The 26068-nt window shown below is 49.1% G+C and overlaps 1 protein-coding gene across 1 annotated transcript in view; it reads right to left on the minus strand.

Moving 5' to 3' along the window:
• Positions 1 to 8539: 8539 nt before the first annotated feature.
• Lct (lactase) overlaps positions 8540 to 26068 on the minus strand; it is a 42526-nt gene continuing 24997 nt past the window's right edge. Inside the window, exons 8-17 of the mRNA NM_053841.1 lie at positions 22964 to 24514; positions 21184 to 21452; positions 17855 to 18145; positions 17047 to 17245; positions 15967 to 16169; positions 14342 to 14451; positions 12234 to 12368; positions 11304 to 11527; positions 10293 to 10523; positions 8540 to 9083 (exon numbers count right to left, since the gene is read on the minus strand). Of these exons, the coding sequence (NP_446293.1) occupies positions 8866 to 9083; positions 10293 to 10523; positions 11304 to 11527; positions 12234 to 12368; positions 14342 to 14451; positions 15967 to 16169; positions 17047 to 17245; positions 17855 to 18145; positions 21184 to 21452; positions 22964 to 24514 (3431 nt within the window). The 3' untranslated portion in view covers positions 8540 to 8865. The remainder of the gene's footprint in view (positions 9084 to 10292; positions 10524 to 11303; positions 11528 to 12233; positions 12369 to 14341; positions 14452 to 15966; positions 16170 to 17046; positions 17246 to 17854; positions 18146 to 21183; positions 21453 to 22963; positions 24515 to 26068) is intronic.

A 26068-nucleotide genomic window follows, 5' to 3' on the forward strand; every position in this document is an offset into this window, starting at 1 on the left:
CTAAGGTAAAAACAACAAAAATGAGAGTTTTAAAAAACTTTCTAGGGCTGGAGAGATGGCTCAGTGGTTAAGAGCACTGACTGCTCTTCCAGAGGTCCTGAGTTCAAATCCCAGCAACCACATGGTGGCTCACAACCAACCGTAATGAGATCTGTTGCTTTCTATGGTGTATCTGAAAACAGCTACATTGTATATAATAAATAAATCTTCTTTAAAAAAAAAAAACTTTCTAGTAACATTGCATTTAAAATCCAGCCATCTGGGGTTGGGGATTTAGCTCAGTGGTAGAGCGCTTGCCTAGGAAGCGCAAGGCCCTGGGTTCGGTCCCCAGCTCCGAAAAAAAGAACCAAAAAAAAAAAAAAAAAAAAAAAAAAATCCAGCCATCTGGGGTTGGGGATTTAGCTCAGTGGTAGAGCGCTTGCCTAGCAAGCGCAAGGCCCTGGGTTCGGTCCCCAGCTCCGAACAAAAAAAAACAACAAAAATCCAGTCATCTTCTAAAAGTCCAGCAAGCTGGGGTGGCTTCTCATTCCTGGGTCCAAGTAGGAGGTGGAGGCAGTGAGATCAGAAGTTCACATTTATCCTCAGGTACAGGTTCAAGTCCTGCCCAGGCTGAATGAGATCTGTCTCTCCAATAACAAGGCAATATGTGATTTTTAAAAACTACTTGTCAAGTGGGTATGAATCCTGGAAAAACATTAAGTACCTCAAGTCAATTTGTCTTGAAGAAAATAAAATAGAAGTATTAAAATGTCCTTAATTCATGTGTGAATAAGAGGATTCCTCTTCAACATTATCTCTTTTAAAAAGTATGCATGGTTGGAAAAGTTCCAAAATATAAGAAAATGATGTCTGTGTCCTGGCATCTCACCCCACTACCATTACCCAGAGGTAACTATTAATAATTTCTAATGTAATTTTCAGAAAAATTTTATGCATATAAGCAAATATGTAATCTTTATTTTTAAATAAATGGGATCATATTGTATGTACTACCCTGCATTTTGCTCTTTTTTTAGTCTCAGAGATCTTGATCTGCCCACACACAGCTAGCTGTCTCATTCTTACTGTCTGTATCAGTTTGCTGGACATAAGGACCCAACTGATTACTCACCGTTGGTTATATTCTGTGGTTATTCAAAATTACTTGGTTAGGGGCTAGAAAGATGGCTCAGCGGTTAAGAGCACTGACTGCTCTTCCAGAGGTGCTGAGTTCAATTCCCAGCAACTACTTGGTGGCTCACAACCATCTGTAATGAGATCTGGTGCCCTTCTGGTGTGTCTGAAGACAGTGACAGTGTACTCACATAAAATAAATCTTTTTTTTTCTTTTTTTCGGAGCTGGGGACCGAACCCAGGGCCTTGCGCTTCCTAGGCAAGCGCTCTACCACTGAGCTAAATCCCCAATCCCAAAATAAGTAATTTTTTTTTTATTAACTTGAGTATTTTTTTTTTTTTTTGGTTCTTTTTTTTCGGAGCTGGGGACCAAACCCAGGGCCTTGCACTTCCTAGGTAAGCGCTCTACCACTGAGCTAAATCCCCAGCCCCGAGTATTTCTTATATACATTTCGAGTGTTATTCCCTTTCCCGGTTTCCGGGCAAACATCCCCCTCCCCTTCCTTATGGGTGTTCCCCTCCCAACCCTCCCCCCATTGCCGCCCTCCCCCCCACAGTCTAGTTCACTGGGGGTTCAGTCTTAGCAGGACCCAGGGCTTCCCCTTCCACTGGTGCTCTTACTAGGATATTCATTGCTACCTATGAGGTCAGAGTCCAGGGTCAGTCCATGTATAGTCTTTAGGTAGTGGCTTAGTCCCTGGAAGCTCTGAAAATAAGTAATTCTTAAATAAAAAAAGGAGGTTTAAAAAAACCTAAGCCTACAGCCATGATGGTACGTGCCTGCCTGTAATCCTAGCACTTAGGAGGTAGAGGTAGGCGGCTTTCTAGTTTGAGGCCAGCGACATAGAGCATGGTGGCAAAACACTTCTTATCAGAGATTCGAAGGTTCAATTCCTAGCCCCTGCCCCCAGTTTTTGGCTAATTTTAAAGATTATTATGTGCCCAGAAAGATGGCTCAGCAATTAAGAGCAACGGCTACTCTTCTAGAGTCCCTGAGTTTTCATTCCCGGTCCTCATGGCCGCTCATAACTGTGGGGAACTCCCTCTTCTGGCTCCCCTGGAAACCAGGCACTCATGTGACACATAGACATACAAACTGGCAAAATACCCATACATATAAAATAATAAAAATTTAAAAGCAAGTAAGAGTGATTTTGCCTGGGTTCGGTCCCCAGCTCCGAAAAAGAGAAGGAGGAGGAGGAGGAGGAGGGGGGGGAGGGGGAGGAGGAGGAGGAGAAGGAGAAGGAGGAGGAGGGGGAGGAGGAGAAGGAGGAGGAGGGGGAGGAGGAGGAGGGGAGGAGGAGGAGGAGGAGGACAAGGAGGACAAGGAGGAGGAGGAGGAGGAGGAGGACAAGGAGGAGGAGGAGGAGGACAAGGAAGAGGAGGAGGAGGAGAAAGAGGAGGAGGAGAAGGAGGACAAGGAGGAGGAGGAGGAGGACAAGGAGGAGGAGGAGGAAGAGGAGGAGGAGGAGGAGGAGGAGGAGGAGGAGAAGAAGAAGAAGAAGAAGAAGAAGAAGAAGAAGAAGAAGAAGAAGAAGAAGAAGAAGAAGAAGAAGAAGAAGAAAAGAAGTGATTCTGCCTGGTTTGTTATTTTATAAGCATCTCTATCGCAGGAATTTCTGTTCAGGGAGCTGAGGACATGGCTCAGCAGTTAAGAGCACTGACTGCTCGCCCAGAGGACTTGGGCTGGAGTCTGTCTCTGCATCCATACTACAGCTTGTAACTGTCTGTAACTACGGTTCTGGGGATCCAGTGCCCTATTCTGGCTTCTGTGGGCACTGCATGCATGTGATACACGCATAGAGGCAAAACACCCATACATATATACAATCTTTAAAAATTCCTTATTTAAAGGCTGTACGACTAGCTCGGCAGTCAGAAACTTTTGGTGAACGCACATTCTTTTTCTGTTAATAGGAAAAGACTGCCAAAATGGGTTTGGTTTAGAATCTTTTGAAAAAGGGCATAATTATTTATCCAGGGCTGACACTGTAACTCCATGTACATCAAGGTAGCCTTGAACTTAGGGTTATCCTACTGTCTCTGCTTGAGAATACAGGGGTTATAGACATGTATTACCACAGGTCAAACATGGGTGCTTCTAACTCTGAGGGCGTTCCTTGGGCAGAAAGAGTCATGACCAGATGTTATCAATCGCAGCTAGAGAGATGGCCCAGCAGTCAGAACACTTGCTGGTCTTTCAGAGGTCCCAGGTTCAGTTCCTATCACCAACAATGGCCTACACGATCCCTAACTTCAGTTCCAAGGGATATAGCGCCCTCCACCGGCCTCTGCAAGCATCGGGTAACAAGTAGTATGTTTACGTACATTCAAGCAAAATATTCATACACATGTAGTAAAAACTTTAAAAAATGTAAACTATATTAAAATTTAACACAGGTCTAGAGTTCCAGGACATATGAGGCTACCCAGAAAAACCCTGTTGCAATCACTCCCATGGGACATGGTTTGTTACCCTAAAGAACATTTGAGGTTTGGATTATGAAAGATGCTGATTAGCTTTTAAAAGTTGTGTGAGGGGCTGGAGAGATGGCTCAGCGGTTAAGAGCACTGACTGCTTTTCCAGAGGTCCTGAGTTCATTTTGTTTTTCTTTTTTTTTTAAGATTTATTATTTTTATTTATATGAATACACTGCAGTTGTCTTCAGACACACCAGAAGAGGGCATCGGATTCCATTACAGATGGTTGTGAACCACCATGTGGGTGCTGGGAATTGAACTCAGCACCTCTTAACCACTGAGCCATCTCTCCAGCCCAGAGGCCCTGAGTTATTTAATTGGTTAATAGCTGACACAGGGTTTCTTTATGAAGACCTGGCTGTCCTGGAGGTTGCTATTTAGACCAGGCTGGTTTCAAACTCACAGAGATCCTCCTGCCTCTGCCTCCCAAGTACCAGGATTGAAGGTGTGTGTGTATCACCACATCTAGCTTGCTTTTTATTTTAAAATAACATCCTGGCTGGACTGTGGTGGTACGGGTCTTTAATCCCAACAGTCAGAGGCAGAGGGATCAGAGTTCCAGGACAGCCAGATATGTTACACAGAGAGCTCCTGTCTCAAAAAGACAATTAGTTCGCTAGGTAATAATTTCCTAGCTGTCTGAAATGGCATGGGACAAATGGGGCTCCCAGTGCTCTCCACTGTGGTTGTTTCTTTGAGTCTTCAGGACAGTTACTAAGGGCTGAATCTTCACCTTCTCCCATTGCAGTCGTGGTTTCTTTTGTAAATGGCTAAACAAAGGAGCAGCTATGATTTCCACTTTTGTTTCCAAAATGTTCTGGCCAAAGACGGGCAAAGTCATTGGTCCCAAGAAACTTACAGTAGAGAGAAATAAAATCCCAGGGTAGTGTAGCCAAGCTGTAAGGTGGAGGGGGAAGTGATCCAGAGGGGGTGGGCCCTGAGCTTAGACTGGGTGGTGTTTTCAGAAAGGTTTCACAGGCTGAAGAGAGCGCTGACAGAGGGGAGGGAGGGAATGCAGGATGGTCAGGGATTTCCCACACACACACACACCTACATGAGCACACCACAGACAGAAGGGAAAGGAGCTCCCAGGCCAGGCTCAAATCACTTGGCCTTCATGCCCTGCCAGGGCCCAGTGTCTGACTTCAGGAGAGCCAGGAGTGCCATAAAAGTTGGCAAGGGAGATAGAAAAAGCCCCCGAGGAATATAAGGCAGCAGCTGGGGTCTGGGTTTGGAAACGCTTGGTGTAGCTTCATGCATTCCCATTGACTGCTTCTCAAGAGCGGCCACAACAGGACTCGATACATGGTGTCTGTTTTCAGTTTTAGTCTACATAGGTTTACGGAAAGAACTGCAAGAGGGGGCAGGGGCAGGTTCTTACCAAAGGAAGCCCATGCTCCCGAGTGTTGGGAGCGATGCCTTTGAAGCCCTCCATTGTTGATGTTATTATTATGGTTAGAATTAAGTATGACCGGGTTGATGGAAAATCCCCAGCCAGCTGCAGAAGACTAATACAAACCTGGTGGTCAGGATGAATAATGATATGATAAAGTTCTGACCGTGCTGAGAAATACATCTGACGTCAAGATGCCCAATGTGATGACCTGTAACCTTTCTGAGAAACCAACATCCTGCTGACTAATAGATATGACAGACCTGTGGCCTTTCTGACAACCTGTCAACATCAGCTGATTCCCTGACAACACGAATACTGTGTCCTTGACCTGTGTAAATGTTTCACACTTCCCCCCTCCCTCTGTTACCCATGTTATGGTATAAATTCAGCCTTGGGGAACAATAAAATTGTCGCCTTGATCAGACTCTTGTCTTGGTGTCCTTCTTCGTGTCCCTTGTCCCCCATCCTCTTCCAGGTACCACCCAGCACCATCGCTTACAAATGGCGCCCAACGTGCGGCTGTTTGGAGGTCTCCTGGAGGAGAACACCGTCCCCTGTGAATAGACAGGCCTGTCTGCCTTGTTTGTCGGAGCCTTTGCTCCCCCTCAGAGACTTTGCTCCCCTGCTTCTGGCAACCATGGACTGCCCGACCTTGGTTCAGAGGCTTGGTGTGTGTTTCTCCCCGGAGGATGCAGATCTCAGTGGTGAGTGATGGGACAAGCATTCTACAGTCACCTTTTGTAACAGGACTGAGGGAGTCACTCAGGACATGAAGAATAGGGTTAAAAAAATTTTTTTTTAAATTCTTAGATTTTGTAGGAATATTTGTCCATAGTTCCCCCAGAAGGGAACAGTTGATACAAGAGACAGTGCCGAGTTAGTGACTGTTTAATGGATCAGCTAACCCTGTTGCTCCAGTCTGCCCTCTGTAATGGATAAAAGTTGTGTGCTTTTTGGGTTCAAGTTTGCCTTTCCCTGCATGGATGAGCAACCCCACATACATGGATTAAAAACCTTATACCCTCATGCTATTGCAGCGGTCACTTTGTCAATCTGTGCTCTGTGGGTGGCACTCCTGAGTTAAGGCCACTATGGGGTCTTGAAACATTTTGGTGCACCTGCCAGGAACTGCACTCCCCTCAGACCACAACTGTCGAGGAGATCAGAGGTAAGCTCGAGCAAATCTGTGTTTTGTGTTCTGTGTTACTTTCTGTTTTGTCTCTGTGTCATGTCTCGTCTTGGTTTCATGTTGTCTTGTGTTGTCTGCATCTGCTGTCTGAAGGGTTTGAGTCCCCCCTGGAGAGGGGTTAGAGTCCCTTTGGTGGTTGCTGTGGGCCCTGTGAGGGGCTTACGGCAGTGACAGGCAGACATGCTAGTCACAGGCCCTAGAGGATATTCTAGGAGGAGAAAGGAATCTAGAGGACACTCTAGAATCCCATTGGGAGGTGGGATCAGATAGTCCTCCTCATCCCGGAAGCAGCTAAGGTTAAGCTGCAGTTTGGGCCAAATACTGAAGGTATCAGGCATCTGTGGAAATTGCTTATAGGATGCCTTGTCTTGGTCTTGTTTGTCTAGTTTGTTTTCTGAGGTATTGTCCAGTGTCTTTTTGACTTTTGTTTCATTTTTGGACTTGGACTGACAACTGTGTTTAAAATCATGGAACAGTTTGTTTTGTTTGTCAAAGAGTTTTATTTGGTCCTCTTGGTGCTCAACTTAGAAATAATTTGCTTGCGAGAAATTATTTTCTGCCAGGGAGCCTGCCTCATCTGCTGGCCCTATTCCAGGAGAGGAGTCAGTCTCCAGCATTAAGTCACCTTTCCCGTTAGTCATCACTGACACAGAGAGTACCTCTGATTCTATCCCCGCAACAGTCAGTTCCTGCCCCTGTGGTCAAAACGCCCCAGGTTGGGGGGCAGGGAAGCCCCTAAAGTAGTTTCAGAAAGAGTCTGCAGCAGACTGCGAGGAACTTTGTTTTGCCAGACAGAACAGGCCTTACTCTAGGATGATAAGAGGAGAAAGTCTTGGCACGGGCTCTTCAGCTACTCCAACTAGAGGCTGTGGCCAAGGTCAGGGTCAATGTTTTCTTCTCCATGGGCCTCTAACCCAGTGAGACAGCTTGGTGAAGGACTGCTGCTGAAGTCCTGGGAGGGCTGTAGTTCTATTAAAGGTCAGTACTCCAGTGTTAGCAATCTCTTTATTGGATATAAGAGGCAGGATGCCCTGTTTAACCGTGGACTCTTATCTCAGGAATGGCAGCAGAAAGAGTCCTTATAGCCAGTCATCTCTGACTATAGCTTGCTCTCTGATACCAGGGGCTTCAATCGGACCACACCCGCCTGGGTGAGCCTCCTTCAATACTCAGATGCTATTTTCTCCTGGTCTCTTGACTCAAGGTCGCCAGGAGTGTCTGACAGCCTGGAAGAAACTTCCCCCCAAATGCAGACGAGCCATACAGTTCTTTTGTCAGCCGCTTGGCATCTAGCACCCGGGTCCTAACCATCTCTCCACCCTTTTGTTATTAGTTCTTACTGGAAGCCTAGTGTCCTTCAGAGGCTGGGTCTCTTGAGAGGCAGAGCCACCAAGCTGACACTGAAGGGAGGTACTCCTTAAGGAGAATCTAAGTCCAGAGAGACAGTCGGTAACAGACTCCGACTGCCCCTCTGCTTGCCTTTCTGTTTCAAGGCACAAAGCTTGCACTTATTTTTGCACTGGCTTTTTCATCCCAAGAAAGCTTCCTCATTTAGCTGTGTGACTGAATGCTATTTGTCACCTGATCTGGCTGTTCCACCAGCTCTCAACGAGCCACCCCTAGCTTTCTTGCCTGGCCCCTTTCTCCTGTTCTTAAGAATTTTATCACCTGGGGTTGGGGATTTAGCTCAGTGGTAGAGCGCTTGCCTAGCAAGCGCAAGGCCCTGGGTTCAGTCCCCAGCTCCGGAAAAAAAAAGAAAAGAGAAGAAGAAAAAAAAAAAGAAAAAAAAAGAATTTTATCACCTAATACACTGCATTGTTTGACTTATACCTCCCGTCCTACTAATATGCATGTTCCCAGATTCCCACTGTGGAGGTTCTAATTCTAAAACAAGGGGATGGTGCATCCCCCTAAATATTAAATTTACCTCCACGGTTTGAAACCAGGATTGGACATGTGGACATACTTGGGGTCTTAGAATGTTTCAATCAGGTGCCAATACAGGGATTATATTTACCATAAAATTGTTAAAAGAACCTGGACATTCCTACTCCCCGGCTTTTGGGTACTCATCCCAAGAAGGAGCCCATGGAGGTGCTGAACACACGAGTCTACCATGAAACACTGAAATGAGTACCCAGAACCACTAGCACTTCAGCGTCTACATTTCTACAGGGGCGCCTTGCAGGCTTCTCAGAGACTGCAGAAAAACTCCCAGTACTGAAGATGAATTCATTACAATTAGAAACTTGAAAAGCCTCAAGATGGAAATTGTACAAGCCACCAATGTTGTTAATAATATCAGAATATCGGCCACACCCGTGGGGACAGAGCACACCAAACGAACACCAACACGGTTCCACGTGGGGAGATTTTAATGGGGGAAGGAGACAAAGGAAAGGGGTGACAGAAAGAAGAGAAAAACAGACCTAGGGGGCAGGGAATCTGCCTTTTATTCCCAGGTGGAGGTGCGAATTGATCCAAAAGGTCTTCTGGGAATGTTTGGCCATTGCCATGCCAACAGTAGCCAAAAGGTGTCACTGCTAGGGGCAATTCCTGATACCAACAGAAATTACCTCGAACAGTGCGCAAAGCCACGAGGAACGAGGAAGACGCTTGCTGCAGGCAGGGAGGGGTCTGGTGCTAGCATGGCTTCTTAAAGAAATCAGGCCACTCTGTACAACTTTCAGAAGGAGGAAATTGGACTCAGCTGGTGCTGGCTTGGCTGCGCGTTCCCTTGCTTGGAGCGCCGGCAGTATTTGTAGGTCAGAAATGCCAGGCTGCAGGCTCCAAGCAGCAGCAGAGCGAAGAGCACGTACAGCGCTGTCTGTGCTTCTGCGATGCCCAGCATCAGCCCCAGGAAGGGCACTTCCGACTGCACGGGACTGGCAGTGGGTGCAGCGTCTAGGAAAAGGCAACGGAGGCTCAGGCTCTGGCACTGTCAGCCACCAGTGGGCTCGGAAAAATCCTGCTGACTGCTGCGGTCCAGAGGCTGCACAGTGCACCCCAAACATGCGCAGGACAAGCAAGCTCACAGCTGTGGTGTGGGCCTGGGTCCCCTTCACTGCTCTGCTGTTTTTATAATTGTTTTGGTTTTTAATTTGGTTTTATAATATGTATGTGCATACCATGATGCTCCTGTAGGGTCAGAAGACCACTTTCAGGAATTCTATTTTGGGTTCCTGGTATTGAACTCATGCCACAGTGCTTTTACCTACTGAGCCATTTTTTCTCCTGGGACGCCTCTAAGTAGGTAGGTAGCCATGGATGACTTTGAACTTCAAATTCTACTGCCTCTCCCTCCTAAGTGCTAAGATTACAGGGGTGTCAAAGAGCACACATGGACTGACCCATGGCTCCAGTCACATAGGTAGCAGAGGGTGGCCTTGTTGGGCATCAGTGGGAGGAGAAGCCCTGGTCCTGCCAAGGCTGGACCCCCCAGTGTAGGGACTGTGGGGGGGGCGGGAAGGGGGACGGATGGGGAGGGGAACACCCTTATAGAAGAAGGGGAGGGGACTTATGTCCAGAAAACTGGGAAAGGGAATAACATTTGAAATGTAAATAAAAAAAATCCAACTAAAAAAAGATTAAGGGGTGTGCTATCGTACCCCATTTGTATGGTGCTAGGTATCACCTCGTGCACACTGGATGAGCTCCCCACCAACTGAGACAGCCACAGCCACAGCCATAGCCACAGCCACGGCCCTGTTTTAAGCATCATTTTGGGCATCTGAAGCACACCCTGACTTGGACAATGGTCTCTGGTTTTCATAGTCATTTATATTTTTAGTCACCCAGTGAGTATTGGCCTCAATGCTTTCACAGTCCTCTAACTTGACCTAGTAACTGCCTGGAAGAATCTGTCCTCAAGGAGGATGCCCTGGTGGTTCAGGGGTCAGGGCTGGAAGAATCCAGATCCGCTCGGTTCTACAGCAGGACCCTAGTCTCTGCAGGCAACATCAGCTCTGAGTCCCGTAGCAGCCCAAGCCCTGGAGCGCCTGCTAATGAGTGAAGGGGTCAAAAGTGTGGGCGAACGTCTGAACTAGGAGGTGGGTGGGAAAAGTTCCCTCTTGCCCTTGCCCCATTAGCTGGTCCCTCCCAGAGCCACCTCACCTTCTGGTTGCTGGAGACAAGGATGAGGTCCTTGTGCAGGGTCGGGAAAGCCATTGCAGCGGACGATGGTGGCATAGAACTTGGCTGATGCCTTGGGGATCCTTGGCAAAGATGGGTCAGAGCGGTTCACAAAGTGCACACCGAACCTCTCTGCGAAGCCTGTGGCCCATTCAAAGTTGTCCATGATGCTCCATACCGTGTAGCCTCGAAGGTCCACCTTGTCCTGTACAGCTGCTCAAACACAGGCCTGGTGTAAGTGTTCTTCACAGCAGGACACCTCATGGCTGTCCCCACTGCCCGAATAGTAGAGTGTGAGTTCAGCTCTGAGAGCCCACCCTGTGTCTTAGCAGGTCCTCTACACTGGACTGCAGGGCCACTGGTATCTTTCTAGAAAGGCTCAGTTCTGAGTGGAACAACCCTACTGCATTCTTCTGTAGCTAAGGCGACTGAGTCAGGGCCCTGAAATACTCTTCCCCACAGAGAGACAGGAGCTTCCAGAAGCAAAAGATCTGATCTGTAATAGGACCCCTGGCCATTCCCTTGGCTGTAGTAGAACCGAGGGTCTACATACGTATCACACACATAGTGTGCAGCCATGTGTTCGTGTGAGTGCTGTGTGGGTGCATGTGGGGCCCAGAGACGATCCGCCGTGGTTTTGGAATTGAATTCACGTCTCATGGGTATGCGATGAGCACTTTACCAGCTGAGTGCTCTCCCAAGCCTGCGGCCTTGGAAACAAGAAGCCCAGGCTGCCCTCGGCCTGCTGTAGAGATGCCAAGAAGCAAGAGAACCTAAAGGTTCCAGAGGACTCGAGTCGGACACCCAGGTCTAGCCAGTTCAGGCAACGGGTGTTACTTTCTAGGAAGGAAAAAGACCTGAGATTCTAGCCTCAAACAAATGCTTCAAGAGCAAAGGCCCTTGGGCTGCCAGAGTGTCCTCTTCCGGACGTTGTGGTGCTCCAGCAGCGAGGGGCTCATTTGGGCCAGGCAGGGTGGAAGCCAGGGCTCTTACCCTTGAGGGCTTCGTTAATGTAGCTGCGCAGGTAGTAGATCCTGTCGGTGTCGTTGAGTTCCGGCTCTCCTCGTCTGGAGACACCATTCTCGGTGACATAAATCGGAGGATTATTGTACTCCTCCTTCAGCCAGTTCAAGATCCTCCGGAAGCCAAAAGGGGTCACCTTCAGCCAGAAGGAGCCAGAGACTGGCCAAGAGCTGTCTGCAATGGAAGCAACGCCCCTGCAAGTTTAAAGGCAAACGTCAGCTCCTGCTTATGAGCTCCAGGTCTCGCTTATGGAACCTACCCTTCCCACAGAACACACTTCACAGTAACGGACCAGCTCTGCACGTCCTGTCTTCTGCCTTCAGAGAATGGGTCTTGTAAGCATGAGCTACAAGAGGAAGGGGCGTAGCAGTACCTGTCTGTACTTCTGGTGCTGGGGAGGCAGACAGAGGAAGCCCCGCACATACCCAGCTCTCACACACAAAAGGTACAATAACTTTTGCTGTTATAAATAAATTGCAATTATAACAACAACAACAGTCTCGATTTTTTTTTTTTTAATTTTTGAGACAGGGTTTCTCTGTGTAGCCCTGGCTGTCCTGGAACTCACTGTAGACCAGGCTGGCCTCAAACTCACAGAGATCCCCCTGCCTCTGCCTCTCGAGTGCTAGGATTAAAGGTGTGTGCCACTACTGTTGGGCTCGTGCAAGGATTTCTTATTCTTGTTTCCCAGGTGACCGCGTGCACATAAATGATGGTTTAGCTTCTGTGCTGACGAAAGAAGCCAAGGACATGGGTTAGGGACAGCGGCCCAGAAATGGCAGCGTTGTGTGGCCATTGCTGGATGCAACCATCAAGCACACCCTGTTCTGAGGCCAAACAGACCTGAGCACAAACGGGCACAGGCACTTTCTGCCTCACGGGCCCTGTTGACCACCTTACCTGTCTGCATCAAAGGAGGAGAAGGCAGCCGGGTAGTCGAGGTTGTAAGCTAGGACAGTGGTGTAGTGGTTGAACCCGAAAAAGTCAAAGGTGCCCTTGATCCTACTCTTCTCACTCTCCGTAAACTCAGGGAGCCTAGAAAGAGGGAGCCATTAGGGGAAGAAACCCAGGAAGAATCCCACTTTGAGGAGAGAATCTGGACAGGCAGGGAGCACTCAGAACTCCGGGTGCTTAGCTATGAGTAGAGAGCTCCCCGGAGAGAGAGACCTTCTGTGTGCCGCTTCCCTTCTCCCCAAAGAGCCTCTCTGCCCACAGCCTCACTGTGTAAGTCCCCGCCCCCTGCCCCCTTTTTCACACCATTCGGATTTTCACCATTTATGGTAGATGTGGAAAGCACCAGCACATCTCCATCACCTTGGATGATTCCTTCGTGCTCTTAAGTAGTCTTCTGTCGTTTGAGTCCTCCCAGCTCACCCTTGGGGAGTCCCTGCACTTTCACTTGCTGTATTCAGTCACCTGATGTCAGGAGAGCTCTGAGAACTCCGTGTGGACTTCTCTGTGCTCCTTCTGTCGCTGGGCTCGTGTTCCCCACCCTTGCGTCTCCCTCTGGAGTCCATAATACTCCTCAGCTGGTGCCCTCAAGGCCAAGGCCTGCCTGGCTCCCAGATCTCCCTCACAAGGCCCTGGGCCTACGCCGCAGCAGGGTCAGTCTCAGCTCTGTGCTGCATGCACTCTGCACCCCAACCCTGAGACACAGGGACTCTGTTGCTATGAAGGCCCAGCTCCACCCAGGGCCGGCCTCCCATGATCCTTTGGAGTTTTCCTTCTACTGAGAAAACTGAGGGCTCCATGTCATCTCACCATGCCAGCTGCTCTGTCAGCCACTGGAGGGGCCAGACTCCGCCTACGGACCCTTCTGGGTTCTGACCTAGAGGTGCAGCAGCTCAGCAAAGCCATGTGCAGGAACCAAAATGCCCCCTCGAAGCCTGCACATCAGACACTGGCCTAGCCTCAACCATGAGGACCTGTCCTGTCCGGGCCAGATGTGTGCTACACGGTAAGAACCAGAATTGTAAATATTCCAGGGTGGGAGAGATTAAGATTTGGGGGAAAGCCTCACAGGCCGTTAGACACACATACTTGCTGAGTCCTTTTCTTCCTCCCCTGGCCACAGGAGCTAGGGAGAGCTGGTGACTCTGTCCCCATAAAGCCAGGGGCCATCTTTTTGTGTGTTTCCACAGCAGTACCTCTAATGGCAACTGGATGGTTCTTACACCTGGATGGTTGGCGGCGGGCAGCCCTGTTCTGAGCATCACTCCTGGGGCTAAGCATGCTTGCCCTGGCCTTTACTCCTATCTTTAGCAGTTATGGGATCCAGGACTGGGAGCTGATCCTGACAGGAGTGAGTAGAGCCCGGAAGAAGTGGTGTTATGTTATGAACCACTGCCATCTGCTGGCTGAATGGCAAACAGCATGTGCCTGGAGAGTTGGGTAAACAGGGGAATTTGTCCTTGGAGTGAGGGAACAGGGTTGCTTAGAAGTGGGTGCTCTTGGGACAGAGTCTGTACTGTTCTGGAGAACAAGAACAGCAATCGTTTGTCCCTGAGCTGATTTTCTTTTTAATTAAATTTTTTTCATACAAAATGTTTTGATTATGTTTTTCTCTTCCCCAGCTCTACCCCATCCCCAATCTCCCTACTCAGCCAACTTTGTGTTTTCTCTCAAAAATAAACAACGAAAACTACCCATAGATCAGAGATTCAACTCTCATCAAAAATGCATCTTCCTGCAGTAGATGGGAACTAACACATGAACCCAACTGGACAGAGGGCAGAGACCGGGAGACCTAGGAGCACTAAATCCTAAATGCCTCCATCGAGCCCCTCCTCCCCTCAAGGATCTATGCACGGAACAGGAGGTAGGAAGACAGTCGGAGTCAGAGGTGACGGATGGCTCCATGGAAGCAGTGTCGTCAGATACGAAGGACTGAGTCTCACATGCTGTCTGCCCCACGCTGTCTTCTTAGCAAAGACAGAGCTGTAGGCGTGGCCCCCTGCCTGGCACTGCCACCCACACCACACACGCACTGCTGTGGGCCCAGCACTTACCTGGACTTGTTGAGGCCTGCCGCCAGGCTTCTGTCGCGGATCCGTGTCTTCATCACCTCCGGGTAATCTCCGTTTTTGAAGATGGGGTGAGCAAACCAGCCCCCCATAAACTGTGGGGGGCAAGGGGGTGGTAAATCTTTGTTGAAGCTGATATGGGAGAGTGGTCTCTCACCTTTCACAGGCACTGGCTATCCTAGGAGGCTGTGCCAGGAGGGCCATCCTCCCCCTCCTGCCAGCAGCCCTTCATTGAGCGTGGGTGCTCCATGTCAATATTGATTTACTGTAGAATTGATTTCCAGGGGGAGTGTGCACATCCCTTGTTTTGAGAACTAGAAAATCAGGGACACTAAAGAGTTTCTCGGAAATCAAGGGATTCCGGCACCCGGAGTGATGGGTTCAGCGGGGCTCTATTGCCTACTGTAGTCAGGTCTCATTGAAGCACTCGCATTATAGCCAAGGATGACCTTAAAGCTCACAGCCCTCCTGTTTCAGTCTCCAAGGTGCTACATTACAGACATACATCAGCAGCGCCTGTCTAACGCAGTGCTAAGGACAGATCCAGGCTTCGTGCATGCTGAGTGAGTGGCCCTGTGCTAACAGGGTTTTAACATCATTAGGAGTGGCAATAGTAGTGTGTGTGTGTGTGTATGTATGTGTGTATGCTTCAGAGTGTGTGTGTGTGTGTATGCTTCAGTGTACGTGTGTGTGCATGCCTCAGTGTGTGTGTGCACATGCATGTGTGTGTGCCTCAGAGTGTGTGTGTGTGCATGCCTCAGTGTGTGTGTGTGTGTGTGTATGGATGCTTGTGTGTGTGTGTGTGCATGTGCATGCCTCAGCATGTGCATGTGTGTGTGCATGCCTCAGTGTATATGCATGTGTGTGCATGCCTCAGTGTGTGTGTGTGTGTGTGCATGTGTGCATGGCAGAGTGAGGGTGCATACCACGGTGTACATATGGAAATGAGGAGATAGCCCTGTGGGGTGTCTTCTCTTCCACTCTATGTGGGTTCTGAGGACAGAATTCAAGCCACCAGGCTAACATTGGCAAGTAACTGCCCACCAAGCCATCCTGCCAACCCACAAATGAGTTTTTAAGCCTTAAAATCAGCTCTTGGGAGGAGAAGAGAACTCGCTGCTCTCCAGAGGACCTGCGTTTGGTTCTTAGCAGCCTGACCAGGTGGCTCCCAACCATTTCCTGGATATCTGATGCCCTTTTCTGGACTCCACAGGCTTTTGCACTCGCACGCACATGCCCACACGGAGACACACATGCATACACATGAAAATAAAATACATCTTTTAAAAAAATCTCGCGGCCTCTTTTTTTTTTTTTCTTTTTTTCGGAGCTGGGGACCGAACCCAGGGCCTTGCGGTTGCTAGGCAAGCGCTCTACCACTGAGCCAAATCCCCAACCCCCTCGCGGCCTCTTATAACTCATGCCTTTTGCCCAGCACACCTCTGGGTGAACAGGAAAGATTTCACACAGATGAAGAACGTGAGGATCAGGAAAGTTAAGCATTTCCCCTTGAGCTTGAAACCTCAAGTAAGAGCAAAACTGAGTCTAGATTCAAACCGTCGGTTCTTATCTCCATCTACTTCTATAAACGCGGGGGAGAGAACACAGACCTGTACGTATCTCCTGGCTGCCTCCACGTCTCCCTGGTTGGTGGGATCCCTGGGTTCAGCCCAGTCACTGCTGATCGTGATGGAGATGGTGCCTCCCTGGCGGGCGCGGTATACATCGTTGTAGAGATGCCAGGCCTCAGCGTGGGCCTTTATTAGGTTGTGTCCAGCAATGTACGGAGCTGTGCCAGGCCTGAAGGAGATTCCTGAAAACACACAAGGTTGTCAGCAGAAAACATCATCCTCTCAGCATACAGAGGGAAGAAGGATTTGACACTAGGAACCGGGACTCCAATTCCCACCACTGAATGCAGAGAGTAGTCAGCCTTGCAGCGTTTCTCAGGGAACAGGCAGCAGAGAGTTCTTAGAGAACGAAATGCGATTGCCTGGGGCAGGGGGCGGGCAGCCAGCAGCACTCTAGCTGACAGAAGGTGCTAGATCTCTGGTGGCTTATGTCCCCTTCTGCAGAGGGATGTCTACCGTGATGTACACTCAGAAGTTGAGGTTCTTGAGCTCTAGAGGACCACCATGAAGTCAGGACTGGAGAACACACCCGGTGGCCACAATGACACACTCCAGGAGAACAAGTGCTCAAATCAAAGTGCCAACTGAGAGCTGGGAAGATACGTCTATCAGTAATCCAAGAAATCTCTCCCCCTTCCATTGCAAGTTTAAAATCAAATATGTGTGAGTGCAGGTGGGAGCCAGGGGCAGCTTCGGGTGTCATTCATAGGAAGACGGGCTACTTCTCTGAGACAGGGTCACTTGTGGCCTTCACTAAGCGAGACTGAGTGGCCAGTGGGCCTCAGGGAGCCACCTGACTTTGCCTTCTCTGGGTTGGGATTACAACTGTGTCTGGGCTGTTTGTCTGTTTGTCTGTCTGTTTGCTGCATGGGGCCTGGGGAGAGAATCCGATCCGCATATTTTCATGGCAAACACTTTACCAACTGACCCATCTTCCCTGGCCCATGGAGGCAAGGTTTCTAACTCACGGCCTGGCCATGATTCTCATGACATCTGGAGTTCAGGTTTTCAAGGTGCTGAGAAAATTATGGCCCAGGAGCTGACAAGCGGGGCCTTTACCTGGAGCAGACACCCCAGTGCCGTAGCCTTGGGCTGCAATGACGAAGGGCTCGTTCAGAGTGATCCAGAACTTGACTCTGTCCCCCAGCCTCTGGAAGAGCACATCCGCGTACTCCTTAAACCGCTGCACAATTGTCTCGTTCTCCCAGCCCCCCACGTCTTGCAGTGCCTGGGGCAGGTCCCAGTGATAAATGGTCACCTATGAGAAAGTCAGATTAGGGTTCCGTCAGACGCTTCCTCAGGAAGCTGGCGATGCGCAAGGGTCACTGACTCGGACAGGCTCGAGGAGCTCTGAACTACCTCAGAGACTGGGAAGAGAATGTTCCATTCTTTAATTCTGTCCATGTGAGTTTATGGGCAAATTCAAAGCCAAAGTTGAAAAACTGTTTTGGTGCTGGGGGAGATGGCTCAGCAGGCAGAGGTGCTGCCACCAAACCCGGGGACATGGGTTCAAGACCAGGAATCCACATAGCGAAAGGACAGAAGTCACTCCTATAGCCCTGGGCTCCATCCCAGCACCACATAGCGGGCATGGCACTGCACGCCTAAATACAAGTATGAGGTAGAGGCAGACAGATCAGAAGTTCAAGGGCATCTTCACCTCCTTAAGGAGTTGGAGGCCAGCTGGGACATATGAGATCTTGTCGCAAACATAAGTAAATAAGTGAGACCCGGTCTGACAAATAAATGGATATGAGAGGCACCACCCTAAAAATAAATATATTCAATAAATAAAATAAGAACCCAGCATTCTGTTGGTATAAGTGGGCTCCGCTTGGCCCATTGCCTGCAGGGACCACAGCCTCACCTGTGGTGTGATGCCAGCAGCCAGCAGGGCATCAATGAATCGAACATAGTAACTGAGGCCCGCTTCATTGATGAACTTGGTGGTTCCGTCTGGGAGGATTCTAGACCAGGCAATGGAGAAGCGATAGTGGGACACGCCCAGGTTCTGAAGGGCCACCACATCCTCGGCAATCTTGTGGTAACTGTCACATGCCACGTCTCCGTTGTCATCATTCCCGATCCTCAGTGGTGTGTGGGAAAATGTGTCCCAGATACTGAGTCCTTTGCCATCTGCTCTCCACGCGCCTTCAACCTCAAGATGACAAGAGACAGTCTAAGTCATCTGAACAAACACAGGCTCCCAATGTGTCGCCTGTGGGAGTCTCCTCTGCATACCCCACCTCCAGGTACTAAAGCTGCTCCACACAGCACACTGCAGTCTGCTGCTGTGCTGCCTTCCTGAGTGGCCATGTACTGCAGGAGTGTGGGCATGTTCTCTCTCCCTCCACCCCGCCCGGCTCTGGCTCTGGCTCTGGCTCTGGCTCTGGCTCTGGCTCTAGCTCTGGCTCTGGCTCTGGCTCTGGCTCTGGCTCTGGCTCTGGCTCTGGCTCTGGCTCCGGCTCCGGCTCCGGCTCTCTCTCTCTCTCTCTCTCTCTCTCTCTCTCTCTCTCTCTCTCTCTCTCTGTGTGTGTGTGTGTGTGTGTGTGTGTGTGTGTGTGTAAAAGAGAAAGACAGAGACAGGGAGAGTCTCATATAGCCTAGGCTGGCTTTAAACTATGTACCAAAGGAACCAAGTATCCTACTAACTGAATCTGCTCTCCATACACCATCTCCAACTCCAAGACTGTATATTTCATTTTATTTTCCCAATTAATCCTGGCAGTGGGGTTTGGCATATGGTGGGTACCCACTAAAGATCTTCTGTGAACAATTTCATATCCCCTACCACCTCTGAGGAGAGCCAATCAGAAAGCAAGGATAATCTATGTGGAGAATCTGTGGTCGAGACATACACAGCTGTTTCTATGCCTTCCTCCTCCCCTCTAACTCCCTTCTGATAAGCTACTGGAGAATGCTTGTCTATGGTGTTCACTGGGTATGTAGGTGCCGCTTCTGTAATTTACTTTAAAACATTTCAACAACTATGGTGTGACTGGTCACAGCTAAGGCGGTGCTGTCACTCAATAATGCACATCCAGTCCTGGCTGGGAGGGGCAGAGTGCAGCCAACAGCACTGTTGTGAGGATGTAAGAAGCCTGTATACATTCTATGCAGCGATCTTCACTGGAGAGAGGAGATACAAACATGGAGAAATGAAAGGGCTAGCATTAACCCTATGGAGTCAGATTTTTTTCCTGGGAGGTGGCTAAGTCAGAAGAGGCTCTGACTGGAAAGCAGGGGGACCTGGGCTCGCTGCCCAGCACTGCATACACTGCGAGTGTTGCTGCATGCTAGTAAGCACAGTGGAAGGTGGAGGCAGGAGGATGAAGTTCAAGGTCATCCTTGGTTACAGAATGACTTTGAAGCTAGCCTGGTCTACATAAGACCCTGTCCCATGTGAAATAAATAATAAATAAGTGTGAAGTGGGAGGGCATCAGGGCAGAGAGATACAGGCCCGTATGTGGACACACACACATGCTTCTCAGTTCTGATAACTATGAGCACTACCAGCTGTGACACTCCGGGGCCCTGAGGATACCAATATCCAGATGTTTGCTGTTGTGAAAAACAGCTGGGGCTCACTGGAGAAATGGCTGCTTAACAGTGGGGAAGGAAGATGAGCCCAGTGCCAGAAAGGAAGATGGCTAGGGTACGGCTTAACCAGTAGAGGATCGCCTGGCTCGCATGAACCCCCGGACTATCCCATCCCAGCATCTCAGAAACCAGGCACAGTGGCGCACGCCTGTGACCCCAGCATTTGAGGAGACGGAGGCAGAAGGGTAAAGAATTCAAGAATTAGGGGTGCTCAGCAAACTGTATGAGACCCTGTCTCAAAAACAAACCAACAAAACAGGAAAAGGAGGAGGGATGATGATGATGACGACGATGATGGTTGTGGTGGTGGTGATGAAGGGAGGCAGAAGAAGGGGAGGGAGAGAGGGAGAAAATTCTACAAAATTTAAACAAAACAAATTAAAACAAAAATGCTAATCAGACCCAAGTTGAGAAATCCTGCTACAGGGGACTGATGCTGTTTGCCTGAGACATAACAAGCGAACCCTCCGGAATCTTAGCATTTGCCCCTGTGAGTCTTTAGAGTAAGGTGTTGGCCAGAGCACTGAGTAGGACGAGACCTGGGGTGTCCTGAATTGAGTAATAGAACAAATGAGTGGGTAGCTACTGTTTACCTAATAAACGTCAGTCGGTGGCAGCACTGTGTGCTGTGGGGTGGGCACCAGAGGCTAGCTGACCTGGGCGGTAGTGACATCTAGACAAAGCCCGCATGAGCCCGTCCTTCCATGAATTGCTTTGTTGTTTATTTTACTACAGAGTAACCAATTCAGAGGTAGATGGGAGGGGACCCACTGTGAGCTCCTCATCAAGTGGCTATTGCTTTCCCCCCATGGTACTGTAGGTCAAGCCCAGAGCCTCACGAATAATGGTGAGCATGTCCGCCCTGACTCCACCCCTTGCCATTACCTTTCCTTTTTCTGAGGAAAGTAATAGAATAGCATCACATTCTCTGTATTAGCCTCCTTTTGCATGATCGCAGCAGGAGTCTGGTGTCAGAGCAGGGCAGGCAGTTTGGAACCAATTTAGGCAAGCTGCCTACTCGATGAGCGGGGTGCGGAGACCTCTAGATGGAGACTGTTGATTGGCGGACCCTTCCCAGAACATTTTGTCACGGCTCAACCTGCTCTGTTTGGCCTTCAGATCTACAGACGCCTAGAAAATAGATACCTGGCCAATCTGGAAAGATGTGTCTAGACTGAATTAACAAAAGGGGAAATTGTTCTGAGTGTGAGTGGTACCCTCCAATGGCTGAACTCCAGCACCCATCTCTCTCAGTTCCTGACTGCAGAGGCGACCTGACCAAGGTCCACCCCACTTCCCATCACAGCATCCTCAAACTGTGGACCAAAAATCAACCCTTTCCTGCCTGAAGCTGCCTTTGCCGGATATTTTATCACAGTGACAAGACAAGGAACAAGACAGTCCCTACCCAAACCCATCTGACTGGATTTGGGGGTGTGAAGCACCTGGATCCCTTACAAACACACGCTGGCCCGCACAGGTCTGCCGGAGGCTCCGGCTTGTGTGTTTGCCTCCCCAGTGCTGTACGGACGGAAGCTTGGAGCCCACCCAGCCGCGATGCGGGAAACTGATCTCCGTGGCCCCAAAGTCCTCACCTGGTATGAAGCAGAAGCCGCACTCCAGATGAAGCCCTTGGGAAACTCTCCATACAGGAACTCATCTTCCCTGGCCAGGGGCATGCCATTGTTGGCAATGACCTCTGCATAGTATCTGGCTGAGGCTCTTGCTGTGCGAGGTCTGCTCACATGATTAAAGTCAACGTGATACAATCCAAATCTCATGGTGTAGCCAAGCAGCCACTCGAAGTCGTCCATCAGCGTCCAGGCAGAGTACCCTCGAAGGTCCACACCATCCAGCTTGTAGGCTGGGGATAGCCCACAGAAAGCAAGAAAACTTTTGTAAGAGGAGGCAGGAGCCTCAAGCAGCCTAGTCATGTGCTACTGCTAGACTCCAGGCTTGTTCTTAAACCACAGATGTGTGCCCGGTCACTTGCTTCCCAAGAGAGCAATGGGTTACTTTGTCACGTTTACTTTTGCTAGCTTCAGTGACCTTACAGCAGTTGTTAAGGGGTGTGCTTCACATGCAAGGGCCTGAGCTCCCCTTAGATATTAGGCACAAATGTGAATATATTGATGTCCTCTTTTTTATTTTTATTTTTTAAAAAGATTTATTTATTTTATTTATATGAGTACTCTGTAGCTGTCCTCAGACACACCAGAAGAGGGCACCAGGTCCCATTACAGATGGTTGTGAGCCACCATGTGGTTGCTGGGATTTGAACTCAGGACCTCTGGAAGAGCAGTCAGTGCTTTTAACCTCTGAGCCATCTCTCCTGCCCAATGGTGTCCTTTAACTTTCTTTTCTTTTCTTTCTTTTTTGGTTTTCATTTGTGGGTTGGAAACTAGGGCTTTGGATTCTAAGCAAGCAACTTTCCAACTGAACCACACCCGGAGCTCTGTAAGTGGGAATTTTACATTTCTATTTGTGTATGTGTGAGTGAGTGTGTGTGTATGTGTGTGTGCATGTTTGTGTGTCTGTGTGTATGTTTGTGTATGTGTATGTGTGAGTGTGTGAGTGTGTGTGTGTGCATGTTTGTGTGTCTGTGTGTATGTTTGTGTATGTGTGTGTATGTGTGCATTTTTGTGTGTCTGTGTGTATGTTTTTGTATGTGTATGTGTGAGTGTGTGAGTGTGTGTGCATGTTTGTGTGTCTGTGTGTATGTTTGTGTATGTGTGTGTATGTGTGCATTTTTGTGGGTCTGTGTGTATGTTTGTGTATGTGTGAGTGTGTGTGTATGTGTGTGTGCATGTTTGTGTGTCTGTGTGTATGTTTGTGTATGTGTGTGTATGGTGTGTGTGTGTATGTGTGTGTGCATGTTTGTGTGTATGTGTGTATGTGTGTGCATGGTGTGTGTGTGTGTGTGTGTGTAGGCCAGAAGACAACCACAGGTGTCATTCCTTGAGTGTCACCCAATTTTTTTCAGAGCCTCTCATTTGACCTGGAGTTCACCAAGTGGACTAGGCTGGCTGGCCAGTGAACCCCAATAGTGCACCCCTTCTGCTTCCTAGGCCCAGAGATTTTTTTTTTTTTTTCTGGAGCTGGGGACCGAACCCAGGGCCTTGCGCTCTCTAGGCAAGCGCTCTACCGCTGAGCTAAATCCACAACCCCGGCCCAGAGATTTTGAATGGATACTCTGTCTGGCCTTTTCCTATAAATTGAACTCTGATCCATGTGCTTGCAAGACAAACACTTTACTTCCCTGCCCCATGCTCCAAAGAGAGCCCTTCAAAGCACCTGCCAAAGCATTGAGACCCGTCATTTACGGAGGACTGGGAGTTGGGGAGGTTTAGGGAGAAGAACCGAACCTCCACGTACCTTTCAGAGCCTCGTTGATATAGGTTTTGTGGTAGAAGATCCTTTCTGTGTCATCCAGTGTGGGGTTTTCCAGTCCCTGTCCATTTTCAGTGATATAAATAGGAATGTTGCCATACTCCTCCTTGATCCAGTTCAGCAGCCTCCTCGTCCCCCAGGGCACGTCTGGGTGCATCACACCCGTCGACGAGTTCATTTCGATTAGCTTCAACTCCATGTCATCATCATAGCTGGGTGGGTTCAGCCTGGGAGTGCTGTGCTGCACAAACACAGACGTGTAGGTGTTGATGCAAAAGACATCAGCGGTGCCTCTGACGTAATTCTTCTCTTCCTCTGTGAAGGTAGGCAGGCGGGAGCTGGCCAGGTGCTGCAGCTCACTCCTGTTCCCCACAGTCCATTTCATGACGTCTGGATAGTCCCCGTTTTTAAAAATCGGGTGGGCAAACCAGCCCATGGTAAACTGCAGCATCCGGTCAGCGGCTTCCACATCCCTTTGGAGCCCTGGGTCCTTGGGTTCTGCCCAGTGAGTGTTGAGGCTGAGAGAGATGACACCTTTCTGCTCCGAGCGGTACTTCTCATCGTAAGTATGGTAGACCCTAGCATGTGCCTTAATGACGATATGGCTAACCTTATAAGGTAGCCAGCCTGGCTCCTGAACACTTGGGGGAAATATCCCTGAACTGTAGCCTAACACCACGTGACACCAGGGCTCGTTAAAGGTCATCCAGAACTTGACTCTGTCACCAAAGGTCTTAAAGCAGAAGTCTGCATAGCTGTCAAACAACTCAATCAAAGAAGGGTTCTCCCAACCTCCAATATCCTGGAGGGCCTGGGGCAGGTCCCAGTGAAACAGTGTCACCATGGGGAAGATGTTGTTGTCCACCAAGCTGTCAATCAGTCTGTTGTAATAATCAACGCCTTGTTTGTTGATGGTACTGTTTCTTCCTGTTGGGAAAATTCGAGACCAGGAGATGGAAAATCGATAGGACTTGACCTTCAGGGTTCGAAGGATGTTTAGGTCGGCGTCCAGTTGGTGATAGCTGTCGCACGCTACGTCTCCGGTGGCATTGTCTTTCACACCATTCCCTGGGGTGTGGGTGAAGTTATCCCAGATGCTGGGGCCTTTGCCATCAGCATTCCATCCTCCTTCGATCTGATAGGCTGAAGAGGATACACCCCACAGGAAGTCATCCCGGAATGTGCCGTGATAGAACAAGTCTCTTTCAAACCTGGGCTGCTTGGAGAACTTCTCCCACACTATTTTAGCCTTGGAGGGCACCTCCGATGGAAGGCTGTCGGTGACCCTGGCTCTGGAGGTGAAGTCTGCTCTCACGGGCAGTGGGTTTCTTTTGACTTTCTTGGCTGAAAAACCATTCTTTTCAATGATGCTGGTGAAGAAGTATGCAGATTTCCTGGGAGTTCGTGGCCTGCTGCTGTCATTGAAGTTGACATGGTATAGCCCAAACCTCTGACTGAAGCCCAGGGGTCCTTCATAGCCGTCAATGAGGGAACGAACAATGTATGAACGGACATCCACCAAATCCTCCTTGACAGCTGTAAAGAGAAAATGAAAGTCAGTGTGTGTGTGTGTGTGTGTGTGCGAGCGCGCGCGCACGTGCGTGCGCTTACCTGGCACAAACTACCTATTGTTCTTCATCCCCCTCAGCCTGAGTTTTCTCTTTTTAACTTAAAAAATGTTTATGCGTATGGGTGTTTTGTCTGCATATGTACCACGTGTGTGCAGTGCCTGCAGGGGTCAGAAAAGGGCATCAGGTTCCCTGGAACTAGAGTTCCAGATGGCCGTGTGCTGCCATGAGGGTCCTGGGAATTAAACTCAGGTTCAGACAGTGCTCCTAACCATTGAGCCGTTTCTCCGATTGCCAAACCCCTCCCCCCATTACCTTAAAAAAAAAAAAATCATGTGGCCCAGGCTGTGTTCAAACTCTATGTAGCTGAGAGTAATCTTGAACTCCTGGTCCTATTTCATCCACTGCCCGGTCAGCATGACCTTGGTGAGGACAGAATGACACAGTTCCTGCCCCCTGGACAGGGCCAGTGGATGTGGGCCTCCACCAGTGCTAACATTAAGACTCCATGATAATCAGATAGCACAAGTCCTGAAGGCACAGGTGTGGCTAATGTCTCAGCAAAATGGTAAACACTGGGACCCTCATGATGGCCCCTAAGGCTGTGTGAAAGAGCTCTAAAAACATGAGTTTGAAAGTATATAAGCTTGGGCTAGAGAGATGGCTCAGTGATTAAGAGCACTGTCTGTTCTTCCAGAGGTCCCAAGTTCAAATCCCAGCAACCACACGGTGGCTCACACCCATCTGTAATGGGATCCAATTCCCTCTTCTGGTGTGTCTGAAGACAGCTACAGTGTACTTATTATATATATGTAAATAAACCTTTTTTTAAAGAAATATATAATTTCTCAACTATCAAAATAAAGATGAAATATGAGCTATATGGGGGGCTTCACGAATCTAAAGGAACAGAGGTAGCTACACTATGAGCCAGCTTGTCAGAAAGATACAAAGGTAGGCAAATTTCTGAGTTCAAAGTTGGTTTGGGCCAGAGCAAGATTAGGTCCAGGTATGGTAGAAATGTTAATTTCAAGACAGGGTCCCACCCAGCTAGTTTATCCTCTATGCTGAACAGAGGCAGGCAGGTCTCTGAGGTTTTTGTTTTTGTTTTTTTGTTTTTTTTCAGTGCTAAAAGGAACAGTGCTTGCTGTTCCTAAGAATTAAGGGGTTGGGGTCACAGTATGCTGATTCATGGGATAATCAAAAGGAAACATGAAGTGAGTGGCTGGACTGCTGTGTAAAGTAAAAGACTGGGCTGAAGATCTTCACATGAGCTATCCAGAGAATCTCTAGAATTGTAAGAGAGAACTGCTTGGAGAACGGTCTCACTGTCTTGAGTTAGAACAGAGAGAGAGAGAGAGAGAGAGAGAGAGAGAGAGAGAGAGAGAGAGAGAGAGAATGAGCACTGTGTCTGGAGATTTCCAGAAAAAGCAGATCAGAAAGTTGGGCCCATGGTTTGACTGCAAGTCGTTTGTTTACGGCACTCCCAGACACCCCTTCCTCAGAAGCTCTCTCCAAGCCG

This window comes from Rattus norvegicus, chromosome 13 (genome assembly GCF_036323735.1).
Source record: "Rattus norvegicus strain BN/NHsdMcwi chromosome 13, GRCr8, whole genome shotgun sequence".
Lineage (NCBI taxonomy): Eukaryota > Metazoa > Chordata > Mammalia > Rodentia > Muridae > Rattus > Rattus norvegicus.